The 16,485-nt window shown below is 54.5% G+C and overlaps 3 protein-coding genes across 3 annotated transcripts; 2 read left to right on the top strand and 1 right to left on the bottom strand.

The window, feature by feature from the left end:
- Positions 1-344: 344 nt before the first annotated feature.
- GCG54_00010875 (putative helicase) lies at positions 345-3,505 on the bottom strand (the record flags this gene model as incomplete). The annotated part of the gene is made up of 3 exons (XM_045410787.1): positions 345-2,663; positions 2,717-3,261; positions 3,337-3,505. The coding sequence occupies 3 exons, from the start codon at positions 3,503-3,505 to the stop codon at positions 345-347; spliced, it is 3,033 nt and encodes a 1,010-aa protein (XP_045260352.1).
- A 1,938-nt stretch (positions 3,506-5,443) lies between these two features.
- Positions 5,444-7,247, top strand: GCG54_00010874 (Baeyer-Villiger monooxygenase; the record flags this gene model as incomplete). The annotated part of the gene is made up of 2 exons (XM_045410786.1): positions 5,444-6,824; positions 6,880-7,247. Coding segments are annotated over 2 exons (1,749 nt in total), but the record flags the coding sequence as incomplete, so codon positions are not given.
- A 6,815-nt stretch (positions 7,248-14,062) lies between these two features.
- On the top strand, positions 14,063-16,193 carry GCG54_00010873 (BZIP-type transcription factor MBZ1; the record flags this gene model as incomplete). Its single annotated transcript, XM_045410785.1, has 2 exons — positions 14,063-15,323; positions 15,376-16,193. Coding segments are annotated over 2 exons (2,079 nt in total), but the record flags the coding sequence as incomplete, so codon positions are not given.
- Between the last annotated feature and the right edge of the window lie 292 nt (positions 16,194-16,485).

The raw sequence follows: 16,485 nt of genomic DNA, 5'->3' as shown, positions 1-16,485 counted from the left end.
TAATTAAAATAAAGTTTAATAAATTTATTAAATTTTTTAATATTTTTAATATTTAGAGATTAAATTAGTAACCCCTTTTAAGAAATAAGAAGTTAGTTTAAATATTATTATTAATCTTTATAAATTAGAAATAAAATTTACTTATTTTTTAATAGATTTTTAAGTTTTTAATCCTATTCTTTTTATTTTAGATCTATAAAGTAAATAAGAAGTCCTTTCTTTTTTTTTTTAAGATTATAGGCTTTAAAACTATAGAGTTATATAGTTATAGTAGCTCTATACGCCCTTAGGTATATATACGCCGCTATATTATATAGCTCTCAGCCGCTAGGCCTATAACTATTTTAGTATATAAACTTTTGCAGATCTGAGTATCTCGCAGAGTGGATAACCATCTCAAGGTTAAAGCCTTTTGCCTTCTGGGTCCCAGCCACCCACTCCTTAAACTCGAGAGGGTTTCCGACCGTTGCAGACAATACAATAATGGGGTAAGGGGTCAAAAGCAGAAGTTGCTCCCAGATGATGCCGTCTTCTGCCTGACCAATGCAGTGAACTTCGTCGAAGATGATGCGCTTCACTCTGTGGGACCAAGAATTGGCCTTTTTGGCATTGGATGGGGCCAAGAGCATGATCTGCAGAATATGAGGAACAGTGACCAGTACTTGGCAACCAGTGGCGTTATTGATGCGGTAATCGCGAGTGTGGATTGCCCATATAGATCTGCCGGCAGTGTGGTACGTCTTCGAGAACCTACCCTGGATCTCGGCCGCGATCTGGTTCACAAGCGCCTTTGTGGGAGCGACATACACAAGAACGTCGTCGTCGTTAGCTTGGAGGACCTTTTTCATGGCGTAGAATGAGATAAATGTCTTTCCGGCAGACGTTGGGGCCACCACGAAGAGACTCTTGTCTTGATCGATTGCGTCGAGAACTTTTCTCTGCCAGGCATCCGGCTCGAAGGGCACACGGCCATCGGGGGCAGAGTCGAAGCTTCGTTCCAGATACGGTCCGCAGTGTTCCAACTGGAACTTTCGAGCAGCCTTCTCCTCGAAGAACCCTCTCTTCAAAACCTCTTTCGCGACAGCCGTTTTGCTTGCGAAGGGGATCGGGCGATCGATGGTCTTGGAATCAGCGCTCGGAGGCGGTGGGAGCCGCATGGCGCGTGCAAGGGATTCGAGGTGCCTCCTTGTTGGTTTGGTAAGAGACACGGTGTTTGTATGCAACAGATGGGAACGAAGGAGGGCAATGATACTCATATCTGTGAACTCTTTCGTTAGCTTGTTGTCCAATACTTCAGTCTCATCCCGTTGCAACGTTTTCATCTCACCTTTGGCAATGAAAGGCGGCTCGCCGAGGAGCTCCAACAAGGTCTCGCAAATGTACAGCAACAACTCTCCTCCAAATGTCTGTCTGTCTTGATTCGAGAGACCCAGCATGTACCTGTTTGCCTTCAGATATCTCTTGGCCGGCGACTGGATCTTGTTGAAGTCCTGGTACTGCTGTGCAAAGAAGGTAATGACAGCAGCACCTCTCGAATCCAGCCTGGCGTTCTTGAGCTCCTCGCCTGCTTTCCGGGCATTTATCGTTCCACTTCCTGCGCCGCGCTTGACTGCCTTAGCGGCGTCTTTCTGCGAAAGCTGCTTCTTCCAGGAGTTCGCCTCCGCATCGTCTTTTCCGTTGTCTGCTTGGCCGTTGTTGCGGGTGCCATGAGCAACAATAGGCTCTGGCTCGATGTTCTTGCCAGAAGCATTGGTCAAGCTAGCCGAGTATTTCATGGTATCTGCCATGAATCTCTGCATTCTTCTGTGGGCCCGCCATTCCATTGGTTTGCTTTGGGCTTTAGCGTCGAGCGGTCTCTTCGCATTGTGCCAGTGTGTGAGATCTTGGAAGATCTTGGAGCCTGTAGATGACTTCTGCCAGTCTTGGTCGGTGTCGAGCTGGATTTCCTTCAAGTAAGAGTCCAGCACGGGATGGCTGAAGGGCAGTACTTTGTTGGCAGCGCGTGTCTTCTCCAGCTCCATGTTGAGGAGGTCGAAGATTGGGGCGGCATTCAACGCAGGCTGCTCGTCCGTGGGGTCTTGTTGAGACAAGAGGCGCTCCATATCCACATCGATAAGTAGTCGGATTTCTCTGTGATGATATTCAATCTGTCGAAAGTCCACAGCAAGTTTCTTAGATTGAAGCTTCTGCAAAATGTGCAGAAAGACCCGTCCGTCCACCAGGTCGAAGACTCTCCAGTTGACATGCGCACCCATGGACTTGCGGCTGATCATCCACTTCCGAATCATTGGGATGGCAATGTTCGAGAACCCTTCGAGAAACGAAGCGACGTCATCAGGTATGCTCTCCTCCAGCGCATCGCAGGATCGTCGAGTAAGCTCAGTGTGTTCAAGAAGCGCAATGTGGATAAGAAAAGCAGTAACATATTGCTCAGTAGCAGCGTCCGGCTTTGCCCAGTACAAAGTGGCACACGCAACCCAGGCGATCTCATCTCGCACTCTCACTTCTGTGGTATCACTGAGGTGAACAGGTCTCAGTTCCGACCAGCTGTCGAATACTGATGCAAACTGAACCCATTCGTCAGTCGTAATGCTGCGAGGCTCGGGCTCAGATACTTTGATGGGATCTTCGGAACGCGCCGACGTGACGACATGCGCGTAGACCTGCTTCGCTTTCAGTCAGGCTCTTTGGGAAAATATGTATGGGCAAGATTGACCTTGGAACTCCGGAATTCAATATCATCAATGAACGCGAGGTTATGTCCCTGGTCGGCGAACAAGCGCATGGCCTTGAGGTGGTTGCCGCTACCGACACTGTCGTTCACCTCAGGCGCTGAGTCAAAGTCGCTTCCCTCAGAACACATCACGAAGTGAAGACAGTTCTTCTCCATGTACTCTTCGAATTCTTTGCTTTGGATGGTAGAGAAGACAAAGCTCATAGGCGTTCCATGCCTGATGAGATCCATGGAAGCATCGGTCGAAGCATCCGTCCAACTGTGTGCCCATATATCCGGCGAATCATCCGAATCATCTGGCCAAGGGTTTGTGGTCGTGTTGTCGCGGGGCGTCGGGGTGCGCAGATGCTCCATGAGAACGGCACGCGTCAATAGGTACTTGTGTCGGTTTTTCTCAAAAACATCGTGCGGCACGCAAAGCTGCTCTTGGCTGTCGAACCAGAGGACATGGAAGTTGCAACCGCGCTCCTGCAATTTGCTGAGGAATGTCTCGACGGCATGAACCGCGTGGAGCAGCTGGAAGCCATCTACAGAATATCAGTGATCAAGATTCATTAAACTTGATTCAGAGATGTTGAGCAAGAATTTAAAGTATGGCAAACCTTTGAAGTCGACTTTGGCTTGCGCGAGGCAATGAGCGACGAGCGACTCGCCATGGATGGCGAAGAGCTCCTTCCCGGCGAAGTCGCCGACGATGTCGACTCTGAGAGGACTTAACGATGACCTCCATTCTTTCAGAGCCGCAAGAGTCGGGCCCTCATCGGACGCCATGGTTGATGTCGATACCGATTCTGTTGAGAGTAGGCGCAATATTCTCGGAGATTGCGGGTGTTTGTCAGATGGGTACGATAAGCACTACTTCCGGGTTGAACCTCAAAAGTGGGAGGCTGTGGTGATACCGTACGTAGAGATAACCAAAGGATGAAGAATCTTTAATTTGCGGTGGGTGGATGAGAGGGGGAGATGAGGAGGTGAGAAGGGACAGAGGATGTGGAAGTGGTAAGGTGGTAAGGTAGCAAGGCGGCGGTCAATTGGAGAGGCTGTTTGTTGTCGACCGAGCAGACTTTCCAGCCCTCCTTCCGGATTGGTTATTCAGAACGTTCTATGATACTCGTATTCACAGATTGCTGCAGGCTCCAAGATCACTTCTTTGACCCTTTCCACTGAGACTCATTAACGGAACTGAAGCATGGTGCAATGCAGGAGGCCTTTGAGACGTGTGTTTTGTTTTTCCTCAGCAAGAAGAAGCCTATGGAAAGATCGATTTCTCCGCATCTTGAGACCAGCTCCCTCCTGGCTTTGTTTTTCTACTTCGTCACTGTGGCGGTGTGTTGCCCGTTGGTGCTGCAGGAGGCCGTCAACCACCAAGCGACCTCATTGGCCGGGCATGATGAGAGATGGGCGTCTCCCAAATTTGATTTGTTGCCTTCAGCCTTTTCTTCCATCTTTCCTTTGCACGTGCGGGGGAACAGGTGTGCTGAGTATTGCTTCTGGTGCTGGGGTATCAACGTAGAGGTCATCATGGAGTTCCAGGCACCCGCCGCACCCAAGTTGGGGGTCAGACATGACATAATCACAACTCGGCAGGTTGTTAACCGGGTGTCAAGCCTTTCATTGAAATGATTTCATCTACTCTTTACCATAAGAAAGAAGCATTCCTTATGTCTTTGCCAGTCAAGGTGTCTGCTTCCGACAATCTATCATCCCAAGACGCTAATCGGGTGTAAGCAGCAGTTGATCTGGTTAGCTACTAATCAACAAATTGAGGATGAATTTCACCTCTTCAGCCCAACCAGACCCCTGAAAGTGGTGGACTACTTGGCATGGTGGGCTTGTTGGCCCTACCTACGACATGATGTACATCTCTTGACCCATGACGAAGAGCGACTCTATTCACCAGTCTCCAGCAGCAGATAACAAAAGCCTCAGCCCATACTTTGAGCCGCTCAAACGTTTCACCAAGCTCTTGAACACGAAAGCGCATCACCGTGATAGAATGCTGCTTGCAAAGTGCCTTGAATCGCACAGCTAATCGGCCAGGGGAAAGCCTTACTCAAACTCTCCAACCTCCAGACCGCTCCAACCCTGCTCTCTAGGTGGCCTCGACTAATCACCATGGGATGTCGCGCATGACCTGCATATCCTCGGAAAGCGGAAGTCGCCATCATCTTCCCCGCGAGAGCTAACATGGACCCATCCAGCCCCCCGCGATGCAACGCCGGCAAGGTTCCCCGACTGCCACTATCCGTTTCAAACAAAACTCCAAGCTCCTCTGTCGATCATTGATGAATTAGTAGGATCTCTCGCCTGAACACCCCAGACTCCGGCAGAGTCGTGAGAAGACCAAAGACACTCGCGGACAAGGGTTCCGCGGAGGCAAGTAGGCGTCACACGAGGAGCCCTGACTTCCCTACTTGGCATGTTAGCATGTTTCCGTGTTTCCATGTTTCCAGGTCTATCTGCCGGCGGGCGGGCGAGGAGACAAACATGGGACTGAAAAGAGACCACAGCTTCAGGTATGCCCTCCAGCGCAAACCCAAAAACCACCGTCTGAACTCGTCACCCAATCACCCAACCCTCACAATTCGACTCATCTCTCACGTTGAGTCGCGTTCCTTCCCCTTTCAAAACCAACCTGACTCCTTCCTGCCAAAACTCTCTTCCTCTTGACTCGACCCGACCGTCGATTAGCTTCCCGCCTGACTAGACACCGCCAAAATGGGCTCCATCGCCCAGCCGTACAAGAGCCGCCGCCGCCTCGCCGGCGTCGGATATGGTGGCGCCAACAGCACACCGGACGCGGAAATGGACTACGAGGCGCTCATCATCGGCGGCGGGTTCGGGGGCGTCTACGCGCTGCACCAGCTCCGGCGGCTCGGGCTGCGCGCGCACATCGTCGAGGCCGGCGCCGCGCTCGGGGGCGTGTGGCACTGGAACCGGTACCCCGGCGCGCGCGTCGACTCCGAGGCGCCGTACTACCAGCTCTCGGTGAAGGAGGTGTGGAAGGACTGGGCGTGGTCGCAGCGGTTCCCCGGGCACGAGGAGATTAAGCGGTATTTCCGGCACGTGGACGATGTGCTGGATATATCGCGGGATGTGAGCTACGGCACGGTTGTCGTCGGGGCTGATTTTGACGAGAAGACGGGGTTGTGGAGTGTTGAGACGGATACCGGGAGGAGGATCACGGCGAGGTTTCTGATTCCGGCGACGGGGAGCTCGAATAAGCGGTACGAACCGGCCTTTGCGGGTATAGATGAGTTTGAGGGGGTCGTGGTACACTCGGCGTCATGGCCGGAGGAGGGCATCGACTTTCGGGGGAAGAGGGTTGCGGTGATCGGGGCCGGGGCGACGGGGGTGCAGTGTGTGCAGGAGATTGCGAAGGCGGACGGCGTCGAGCTGACGGTGTACATCCGCAACCCGAACATTGCGCTGCCGATGGTGCAGCGGCAGATGACGGAGATGGAGCAGCGGCAGCTCAAGTCGGTGTATGGGATTCTGTTCAGGGCTGCAAGGGAGAGCATGCCAGGGCTGCCATGCGACGGGACGACGAAGGTGGCGGCGCAGGCTTCGGAAGAGGAGAGGGAGGCGTTCTGGGAGGAGCTATGGCATCGGGGGGGTTTCAACTTCCAGGCGGGGAACTATGTGGACTACTTGATTGACGAGAAGGCGAATCGGTCCATGTACGAGTTTTGGAAGACAAAGACGGGGCCGAGGGTGCGTGATCCGGCGAAGAGGGCAATTGTGGTGCCGGAGGAGCCGCCGTTCCCCTTTGCGACGAAGAGGAGCAGCCTGGAGCAGGACTACTACGAGTGTCTTGACCAGGACAATGTCGAGGTTGTGGGGGTGAAGAAGAACCCTATCCAAAAGTTTTCAAGGAGAGGCATTGTCACGGAGGACGGGACGGAGAGGGAGCACGATATTGTTTTGCTCGCGACCGGCTACGATAACTGTACGGGCAGCCTAACGAGCATGGGTTTGAGGGGGAAAGATGGGGTTGACATGAAGGAGAAATGGAAAGATGGTGTTTGGACGTATCTCGGGCTCATGGTCAGAGGATGCCCGAACATGTTCATGATATACGGTCCTCAAGGTAAGTCCCAACTAGCAGACGTCAAGACAGCCAAGCTAACGACTGCCTCAAACAGCACCAACGGCTCTCACGAACGCCCCACCCTTTATTGAACAGCAAGTCGAATTCATCACGGACTTCATATCCAAGCTGCGCGCTGAGAACGTCAAGTCCATCGAGCCTCGGCGCGAAGCAGAAGAGCAGTGGAAAGAGCTGATTCTATCCATCAACGAGGCAACTCTCTTCCGGAAAAACGACTCTTCGTGGTATCTCGGCGCCAACATACCGGGCAAGCCGAGAGAACAGCTCAACTACGTCGGCGGCATTCCGCCGTATATGAAAGCTTGCCGAGAAGGGACAAGCGACTGGAAAACCTTTGATGTTGTCAGGATGGATGAGGGGAAAAGCATAGCCAACGGCGAGGCCGCCAGGCCCCTGAATTAGATGGCTGAGAGTAGAGCGACCATGGCACGGTGAAAGGATAGAGCTTATGAGCAAGTCATCATAATACATAGCCTTTGAATTCAACCTGCACGACCACTGCCTAAGTACCTTATCCTCCGTACCCTGGAATTGCTTGGCTACCGCGGGGCTCTCGTCAGCCGTGTTAGGGGGAACATACCCCTTGTGTTGTAAGGCAAGGTCCTTTCCCACAACCACCTTGGAATCGCGCGACCTATGAGTCCAGGAGACTTCTACATTTTCGAAGCTTCGTAGAAAGTTGCTGGTCTAATTCCGGCTTCTAAATGTCGGCATCTGCTCCGGCTGCCCAGCCGCAGCGAGAACGGATAGCCTCAACTAGGTGTCTACCGACACCTATCCCCATTGCCCGATCCAAAGTAGTGCAAGTAAACCACCTCAACTTCTTTATATCAGCATATACTATCATGTCTTACTACATAGCAAGCTTCAATTACGAGATCCTAGGATTCTAGCATCCGGGTGGTCCATTCAAGGCGCGAAGGTCGAGATGGAATCATGGTATGTCTGCTGGTCGGGCATATTCACTCAATAAACTCGCTTTTCGGACGAATTTCATTGTCTTACACGCTGTCAGAATTTAGAGTAATGTACCAGTCAATACAAGCGCTGTGGTGTGAAGCAGTCGAGTCAAAGTTGTCGTGAGCAATCCCGCATATCAATATGAACAATAAAGATCATCAAAAATCCTCACGTACCGCAAACTCATGCAAAACTGCTCAAACCATCGTAAATCAGTATAAAAACCATCAAAGAATCAGTCCAAGGTAGTTTTAATAGATTATACAACTGCGACCGGTCTCAAAATCGCGACTTCATCTTAACCACCCACATCACAGCCACTTCCACAACCAATACCATCAACCAAGCACCTCCCCCATCCCACACCCATCGACGAAAGTTACAAGAGCGGCGAACATGAACCAATGAATCAACGCTACATACTCTCGAATTGCAGAGCCGCCAACCTCCACGACTCTCAAAACCTTCGACCACGGCTCCCCACGACTCACACCATCCACCACCAACCACTCACAACCCTCGAAGCCTACAACATCGGCAGAATACACCTTACTCATTTCCCGCCGTCCTTTAAATTTCTAAAACGGAACCTGACTGTCTTCCCCCGCACGCCTGCCCGCGCGCGGGTGCACACCACCTACCTGCACAGATCAACCTTTCTTCGGCACATCACAGCTCCAACAGTCCATCAGACGGAGAGAAGAGAGCGCAAGTCGAAACGGTCTGGACCTTCACTCCCCGCTGACGCAGTGGCGATCCATCGGAAAGTCTATCGCCGCATCAAAACAGCAGTGCGAACCGAGGATCGAGAAGACAATCACACACAGACCATCCACATGCACCTCACTCACCTCCCATTTTACACAGAAAGTGATGTGCATCTCCGCACTGCCGATGAACCTTACTCTTTTCCGTCCAGTGCGAGTGCGATAAGAGGTGAGGGGGGGCCTTCTGTTCGGACGACGGGGAGTCGTCCGGGCTCGAAGAGACGGAGCGCTCCGGCGAAGTTTTCGACATCCGAATGCCCACACCCAGCGGGACATTGAACTTTCGCTTGCCGAGCCGACGGAGCAGATGGGAGGCCGCAGTGTGGCGCACCGAGACCCATGACGCCACAGGTGCGGGGTATCGGTGCTGTGGCTGGTCAGAATGATGTGGCTGTGCGGCCGCAGCGTCACAGTTGTGCTGTGCCGGGCTGGCAGAAAACCTGCTCGGATGGCATGATCGTCAGGGGGCAGACGGGACACGGGAATTGATGGTTGCGCGAATCACTCGAGGTCAAATGCCTGGCCGACGAACGAGCATTCGAGGATGGACTGTGTTGTTTGTGGCGACATGTATGTGAGTGGTTTGCAGCGAAGATCACCAGATGAGTGGACGAGAGGGAAGGAGGAGAAACCGCACTGCCACGACACGTGATGTTATGTAAACCAACAGTCTGTGGCTTTACTGCGGTAAATCTGCCAGCATCATGATTGCTGACATAACCGGGTGTTGGTCGGCACACCGAATGACGGCAGTGGTGCGACCAAAAACGTGGTGAGATGTTTCTATTCCAGGGAACCACGCCGCGGAAAAGGGTGACATTGAGCCCCGTCGCCACGGAATGTTTTCCATTGCTGTTCACTTTCCGGCAGTGTTGCCAAATTGCACTGAATTTTTGCAGTGGCTCATGCGTTATCTGGCAGCGGACGGGAAGAGCGCCCCCAGTCTCCCGGCCGAGGCTTGGCTCTGTGCAATTAACGCTAAGCCCGAAATGAGAAGAAATGTCATGAACCTCCGAAAGTGACTGAGTCGTGAAGGTTGTTTGTTCCGGGCTCAGCCCCTCCCCGGGACGAAAGAGCCTGATAACGGAATTTTAATGTGTTCTGCCCCCTCCCCAAAAGTTTGTTCGAACCAAGCCTGGCTGGCTCGACGGCTTGGACGGGTTTATTGCCTGGTGGGGACGGTTGCGTTGGAATGTGGGATAATGGTGCGTTCACCGGCGCGGTGTGCTTGACCGGCAAGGTTGTATTGGGCGATGAACAGAGCAATGTGGAGAGAGGGAAGGAAAGAAACGAAGCCGTTTGGGAGAGGCTTGGGGACGGCAAGACTCTTCTTGGATATACCATTGCCGTTAAAGCTTGGGATGTCCGGGTCAGGAGTCTAGGGTCTTTCGATGAGGGGCTGGAGGGAGCCTGTTGCCCTAGGGCCGAAGGGGAAGAATATCGGCTGTCGTTCTAGAACGACGAGATGGCATCGATACTCCAGACTGGCACCGAGGACGACCCCTCAGCTGAAGGGGTGACTGGCCGGATCTAGGAAACCTCCCTGATCTGCTGGCGATGCGCCGATGTGGGCGATCAAACCGACGCCATTCCCGTGGGCATCAGTGGATAGGGGCGAAAAGCATGCCATGGGGTTATGGGATGACAGGCCGTCAGGAGTGCATCTCTGCATACAGACTGCAGGCAGGCTACGTCTGGCAAGGCGTCCTCTTTCGGCCTCTCTAGGGGCTGAAAATCTGGTGTAATGCTTCATGATGCGACCCCTATTTCCTTCAAAGCCTCCAAAGCCTTGTCGTTATTGGCTGCAAGCCGTGGCGGACGGGGTAGTGGAATGCTGGCAGATGCTAAGTGCCGGGACGCCGGGGCAGGCCATGTCGGGGCTGGTAATGGGTCGGGTTGGGCGAAGGACGGAAAGAGGGCCGTTCTGGCTCAGTGGTGTTGTTGGAATGGATTCGTGGGAAGTGCCGCAGGTGAAACAAGGCGTCGCGCTGTTGCTATTTTTGAACACCAACGTCATGGTTCGTTGGGGAGCAGCAGCAAGCGGCACCACAGCCAGCATTAGCTAATGTTGATCGCTGCGGCATAACAATCGGCTTAGATGGAACTTTATGTAAGCTTCCCCGGGGGCCCGGACGACGCTTAGTGGTCAGTAGTGCGCCGGCCGTGGCTCCTGTGGCTCCTGGGGGGAGTTGTGCATCCACTGGCGGCGTGTGCGAAGGCGTGCAAACGGAAAAGAGAGTCAGCGCGGTGCTCGGAGGCACAAAGAATTGAGCAACTCGGCCGCCGGGAATGTGGGAGGACGTCGGGAGAGGTGGGGTGAAAGCGAGATGGCCGAGACGCTCTCGACGCTCGAAGGGTTTGTGGAGTAGCACGAGCTGGAGAATGCCGAAACGGCGCCGGGGTGGTCATTGGCCGGCTCAGCATCCGCGGCCTGAAATCGAGACTCCAAGAGACGGTCCAGACTTCCAGGGTAGGCGAGATGGTGAGGAACATGAGCTTGTCCTCGAGTCTGGGGGCTGCAACAAGCTCAATTTCCATTGTGTATCGGCCAGACGAGGTCTCCTGCTGGCCGCCTTGTCTGATTCATTCGCTGTTCGGTATTTGCAACAGCTGAACGATTTCTGTCGGAGTCTGCCGCATCGGCCAGGAAGTTCGGCAGAACTGGGTATTTTCGTAAAGTCTATTTGCCCGTTTCCGTTTGGCGTGTTTCTGCTGGCATCGCGAGCAAGCCAGTCGGCGCCCCTGCCAGATGATTGACAGTAAACAACGGTGGTGAACAGGCAAGCTTGTTGACAGCCACGGGGTGCGCAGTGTTTTCCCAACGGACGGCACAGCCCACGGGTACAGGGCGAATCAACATCCCTCCACTGGCAGATTAACAGACGGTGGTGGTGATTTGGTGATTTGCTGGAAGCAACTATCGGTCCAGTTGATAGCGGCCGTGGAGGCAGTGCATGAATTATCGAGGTAGGGTCAGGGAGCGGAGATTCAACGATCTGACCAGCGTCCCACAGGAATGAAGCTCTGCACAGCGAGCGGCATTTCCATCACGAAAGGGACATCCCCTGGACGGGCTGGCCACTGGCGATCAAGTGAGCCCGGCTCGGGAGGTGCAGGTAGTCTGGAGTCTGGATGGAATGAATTGTGCCCATTCCGATGCGGCGTGAATAAGAGCGAGGGCCAGTGATAATGCTCGGTGTGCACGGACGAGGCGGGCACCAAAGTCCAAACTCTTTTCATTTATGCCGTTGAGAACGGACGGAGGACAGCTTCCTGTTCGGGGCAGCTGAAAGATTTGGAGTCGCGGGAATGAAATTGTGTCAGCGCATGGCAAAACACGACCCTCCGTGTCGAGAACATCTTCGGAGGAGCCTTTCGTGATGTGGGCGTGGGAGGCGAGAGTCGAGACAAGAGCCACAATCTATGCCGTGATCTGTGCTTCAAGGGGAATGACCGAGAGTCGATGGTGAGTGAGGTGAGGTCGAGGATGAGGCTGTAGGAGAAACCCGTTGCAGTTGCAGATGGCTGAAAGTGGCATGGCGATACTGAGAATAGGTGTCAGAGGGGGCTGAAGTGCAACGGCGGGTTTTTGGTGTTTGTAGATGGAAAGGCAGAGGAGGCAGATAAGCCTACTTGCAGCAGCTGGACGATTTGAAGATTGCGATGATCATGAGCCGAAAATGTGTTCTGGCATGGAGGCGGAGCAGACAACCTTCCTGTAGGGTGAGCGGCAGCGACTGCGATTTGCTGGTGGTGGAGAGAGCGAGAGCTCGAGCTGCAGCAATTCGACGCCAACGCCAGAGCGCCAACTGGAACAGCCACGCCCGGAACGCGGCCGCCTTGTAGCCGGTACTTTGATTCAGACGGTGAAAAGGTGGTGATTGAAGTACCACTACCTGCTGTCAGACCAGGCGAGTGCGAACAGGGGCGCCGCGCAGTCACAACGCTCCGTCCGCCGCCTCCGTCGGGCAGTGAGTCGTCGAACAGCGGCTGCTCAGCATCGTATTATCGCTCTCGGATTTCAGTGTTGCGCCCGAAGCCACAGACGGGATTCAGTTGGAGGCCAGCGCCGCCCTCGGGCCCGAGTCTGGTGTTCCTCGAGTTCTCTTTCGGGACAATTCGAACGGCTTCTGCTGACAATTCGCGAGGATGGAAGCGAGCGATAACGACACCGACACCGACGACGTCGACGACGCAGCCACGTGCTGTGCCGTGTAATGATGGGCATTCCAGTCGTAGGCTTCTTCGCCAGTTCTGTCGTCAGTATCTGGGGGAAAACCTCTCTCGCGGAGTGGAATTGCACACATTTTCGCAGTGGGTGATGGCACACAAATCACGGATAAATTCAACAGAACTGGAAAAAAAAAAAAAGTCAATCGGCAGGCACCTTCGTGGGGGAGTCGTCGTCAGCAGTTGGTCGGTATGGGTGCATCCAATGGCGCCATAGAAAAAAGTCGGCGGCTTGCGCTGTCTTGATATCAAAACAAGCGGTCTCTTGGGGGGTGTCGGGCGCGAGTGACGAGGCCTCGTCGAATTCCACTGCAGCGGGACAGTCGCGGCCTCAGCAAAAGGACGCAGAAAAGCAGCACTGGTTAGGACGGTTAGCCGTAAGCGCACCCCAAAAGGGCAGCTGGCGTCGTCATCCTCAGGCCGCAGACGTGTCTTCCTGCCCTCTTTCTGGGCCTGCGACGGGCTGCCATTGGCTGATGACAGGTGTATCGGCGTCCAGTACGAGTGCCCCCAGGTTGCAATGTTTCCTGCCTGCTGTACGAACGGAAGTACCTGCACTTTGCACCTGCGTGCGCGCCTGCCTGTCATCTAGCAAGTATCCTATCGCCGGGCACGGCAAGAGCAATGCGATAAGCAACTGCCTGATGATGCTGCATCATGATTATGGGAAAGAGCACACGACCGGCACCTGCCTCACATTGGGTGCTTCCTGCTTTCGAGTGCACCTGCCGTAGGTAAGGTAATCGTAGATGGGAAACAGCGGCAAGAAGTACCTACTGACGGAAGGCTCAACAACAAACATCACCTGCCTTAACTACAGAGTACGGCGTATCGATTTCAGCATCAGCACCAGCATCAGCATCAGCAGCATTCAGCACCAACAGCGCTGAAGGAAAGGCAAAAGCCGTCAGCCAAGTGCCCGGGTATCCATTGGCTCGGGCTCGCTGCCTAGCCTCTTCGCGCTAGTCCCAATGTGGGCTCCTCGTCCATCGGCTTACGCGTCCCTCTTTCCCTCCCATCAGCGCCCCCCCTCCTCCAGCGGGCAGGCATCCCTGTTCAGCCCGCCCAGAGCCCGCTTGGCCCGCTTTCTGACCCTGGTCCTCCGAGGACTCTCTCTCAGTCTCTCTCACTCTCTCTCAGTCTCTCGACGGAACGGCCACTCACGCACTCACTGCAGAGGAAACGGAAGCCCCGTGCCCTGTGCGCTGCACTCCCTTTTTCTGTTACAGACGCCCACCCTGCCCCCGTTACCTCCTCAGGACTGACAACCGTCCACCCCCGGTCCTGTCTGTCCTGTCCTCTGGCTGTTCCGTCCTGCGCTGTACCCCCGTACCAAGAAATCCATACATCCTCTGCCCAGACCCCCCTCCCTCATCTACCCTCCACTGCCTTTTCTTGTCCATCGCTTCCTGCTCTTCTTTCCCTTTCCTCCATTCATCACTTCAACCAACTCCGACTATCCAAACCACCAAACGAAACATCGTCCTGAGGCATTGGAACCCATCGTCACCAGCCTCATCATCGACCGCGTACACTGCTAGGAACCGAATCGGGTTCACGATCACATCGACGGCGTTTGCCACCTCTACTCATCAATCCCATCTCGATACCAAAAGGGCTCGACCCTTCCAAACCGGCGAGATGACCGACAACATCGACGCTCTCCTCGACTTCAGCGAGTACGACAACGTCTCGTACCAGTCTCCCTCCCTCTCTCCCGCTGCCACCGCAAAGAACACCTTCTCCCGCCCATCAGTCAGCTCCGTCGCGACACCAACTCTGCCGTCCGCATCACAGCCCTTGACCGGCCCGAGCCATCAGTATGAGTTGTACAAGCAGCAGACCGGCATCGTCCCCGGTGCCCTCGCAAACACCCTGGCCGTGAACGAGGCCAACCCCCAGATCACTGGCTACAACGGTGGATTCAGCCTGGACTACCTCCACGGTGGAATGAGCCCCGAGAACGACCTGTTTGACTTCAACACCTCTCCTTCCCAGAACTCCACTGGCTTGGATATGGATATGGAATTCGACTCTCCTCCCGAGTCCCAGTTCTTCTTCCCCAACTCTACCGTCAACCCCACTGCCATCGGCGGACAGGAGTCGCCTGTCGTCCCCTCCCAGCAGGGCAACGTCGGCAGACTCTGGCCCGGCATGCACTCCCAGGCCGCCCTCGCAAAGGCTCAGGCCCAGCAGAGGCAACAGCAGCAGATCATCCAGCAGCAGCAGCAGCGTCAACAGATGGGCCAGCAGAAGCAGCGTACCAAGAGCCAGCAGCCCACCGACCCCATCGTCGAGCAGAAGATCACCCAGCTCCTTAACTCTATGCGTGCTAAGCCCGCTTCCGACGACGGCAACCCGGCTCCTCTCATGAACCTGCCCCGCCCCAAGAAGGATGAGGAGGACATGGACGAGGACGAGAGGCTGCTCGCCAGTGAGGAGGGCAAGAAGCTCAGCAGCAAGGAGCGTCGCCAGCTCCGCAACAAGGTTTCCGCCCGCGCCTTCCGTTCCCGCAGAAAGGGTAAGCATCACCGTCACCACCCGCTCACCTAGATTCCGCTAACAATCCGCAGAATACATCACCCAGCTCGAGGCCGAGATTGCCAACAAGGTCACCGAGAACGGCGACCTCCGCGCCCACAACCGTGCCCTGGCCGACGAGAACAAGCGTCTCCAGGACCTCACCCGCATGCTCCTGTCTTCGCCCTCATTCTCCAACTTTCTTGACCACCTGAGCACCAACCCCCAGGCCGTTCCCCAGCAGCCCGCTCCCGCCGTCAAGGTCGAGAGACAGCCCGAGCAGCGCCAGATCCCCAAGGACGTCAACCCCTACAACAACCAGCAGCAGCAGATTGGCATGGCTATGATTCCCGAGCAGAACATGGACTTCTCCATGCTCCAGATGGAGAACGCCGACTTCAACTACCAGCCCCAGGTCTTCACTGTCCAGACTCCCGAGGCCCCTGTCTCCATCGACACTGAGGTCCTCTCCGGCAAGTCTTCGAACTTTGTCGGCGAGCACTTCGAGTCCGATGATGAGAAGATCGAGCTCCCCGCCATCGAGGCTCCCAAGTCCCTGGCTCCCGAGGTTACCGCCCCGGTCGCCGCCGCGGAGGAGGTCTTCGATGACGAGTTCGAGAATGACCCCGAGTTTGCTCTCTACCACTCTGCCCCTGCCCCCGCTACCGAAGGACCCATCGAACTGGATACCGAGGCTTTCTCCTATGTCGAGATCTTTGGTGGTGTCGAGAGCGAGAAGGTCCTTGCCCGCTACGAGCTCGTTGATGCTTCGGAAGAGGAGCAAAATGCCTGTGTCGCCATGGCCAAGGTGCAACGCATCGCCGCCAGCCTCGAGCCTGTCCTCGCGAGATTAGAGTCTCTCTGCCTCTAATTGCTCATTCGCTACTCCACCTTCTTTTTAGCACCTTTATTACGGGCATTGTGCGTTACACCATTTCCTGTGCATACTAGCTTGATATCTGGGACATGGCGTTGGGGTTGACACGGGGGAATCACTACTACACCCTAACCGGGATGGCATCTACTTTCATATTTTGTGTTTATTTTGTATCTGTGGCGGATGAAAAGAATTCTATAGGAACCAAGCAGGTTCGGTATGATTGATGATTGTTATCATTGGCGAGCAAGAGATGGAATTCAGCGGTCGGCCATAGTCGCCATCG

This window comes from Colletotrichum gloeosporioides (genome assembly GCF_011800055.1).
Source record: "Colletotrichum gloeosporioides strain Lc1 chromosome Unknown consensus_69, whole genome shotgun sequence".
In the NCBI taxonomy this organism is placed as follows: Eukaryota; Fungi; Ascomycota; class Sordariomycetes; order Glomerellales; family Glomerellaceae; genus Colletotrichum; species Colletotrichum gloeosporioides.
Note: the sequence above shows the minus strand (reverse complement) of the source record. Positions and strands in the feature narration are given on the sequence as shown.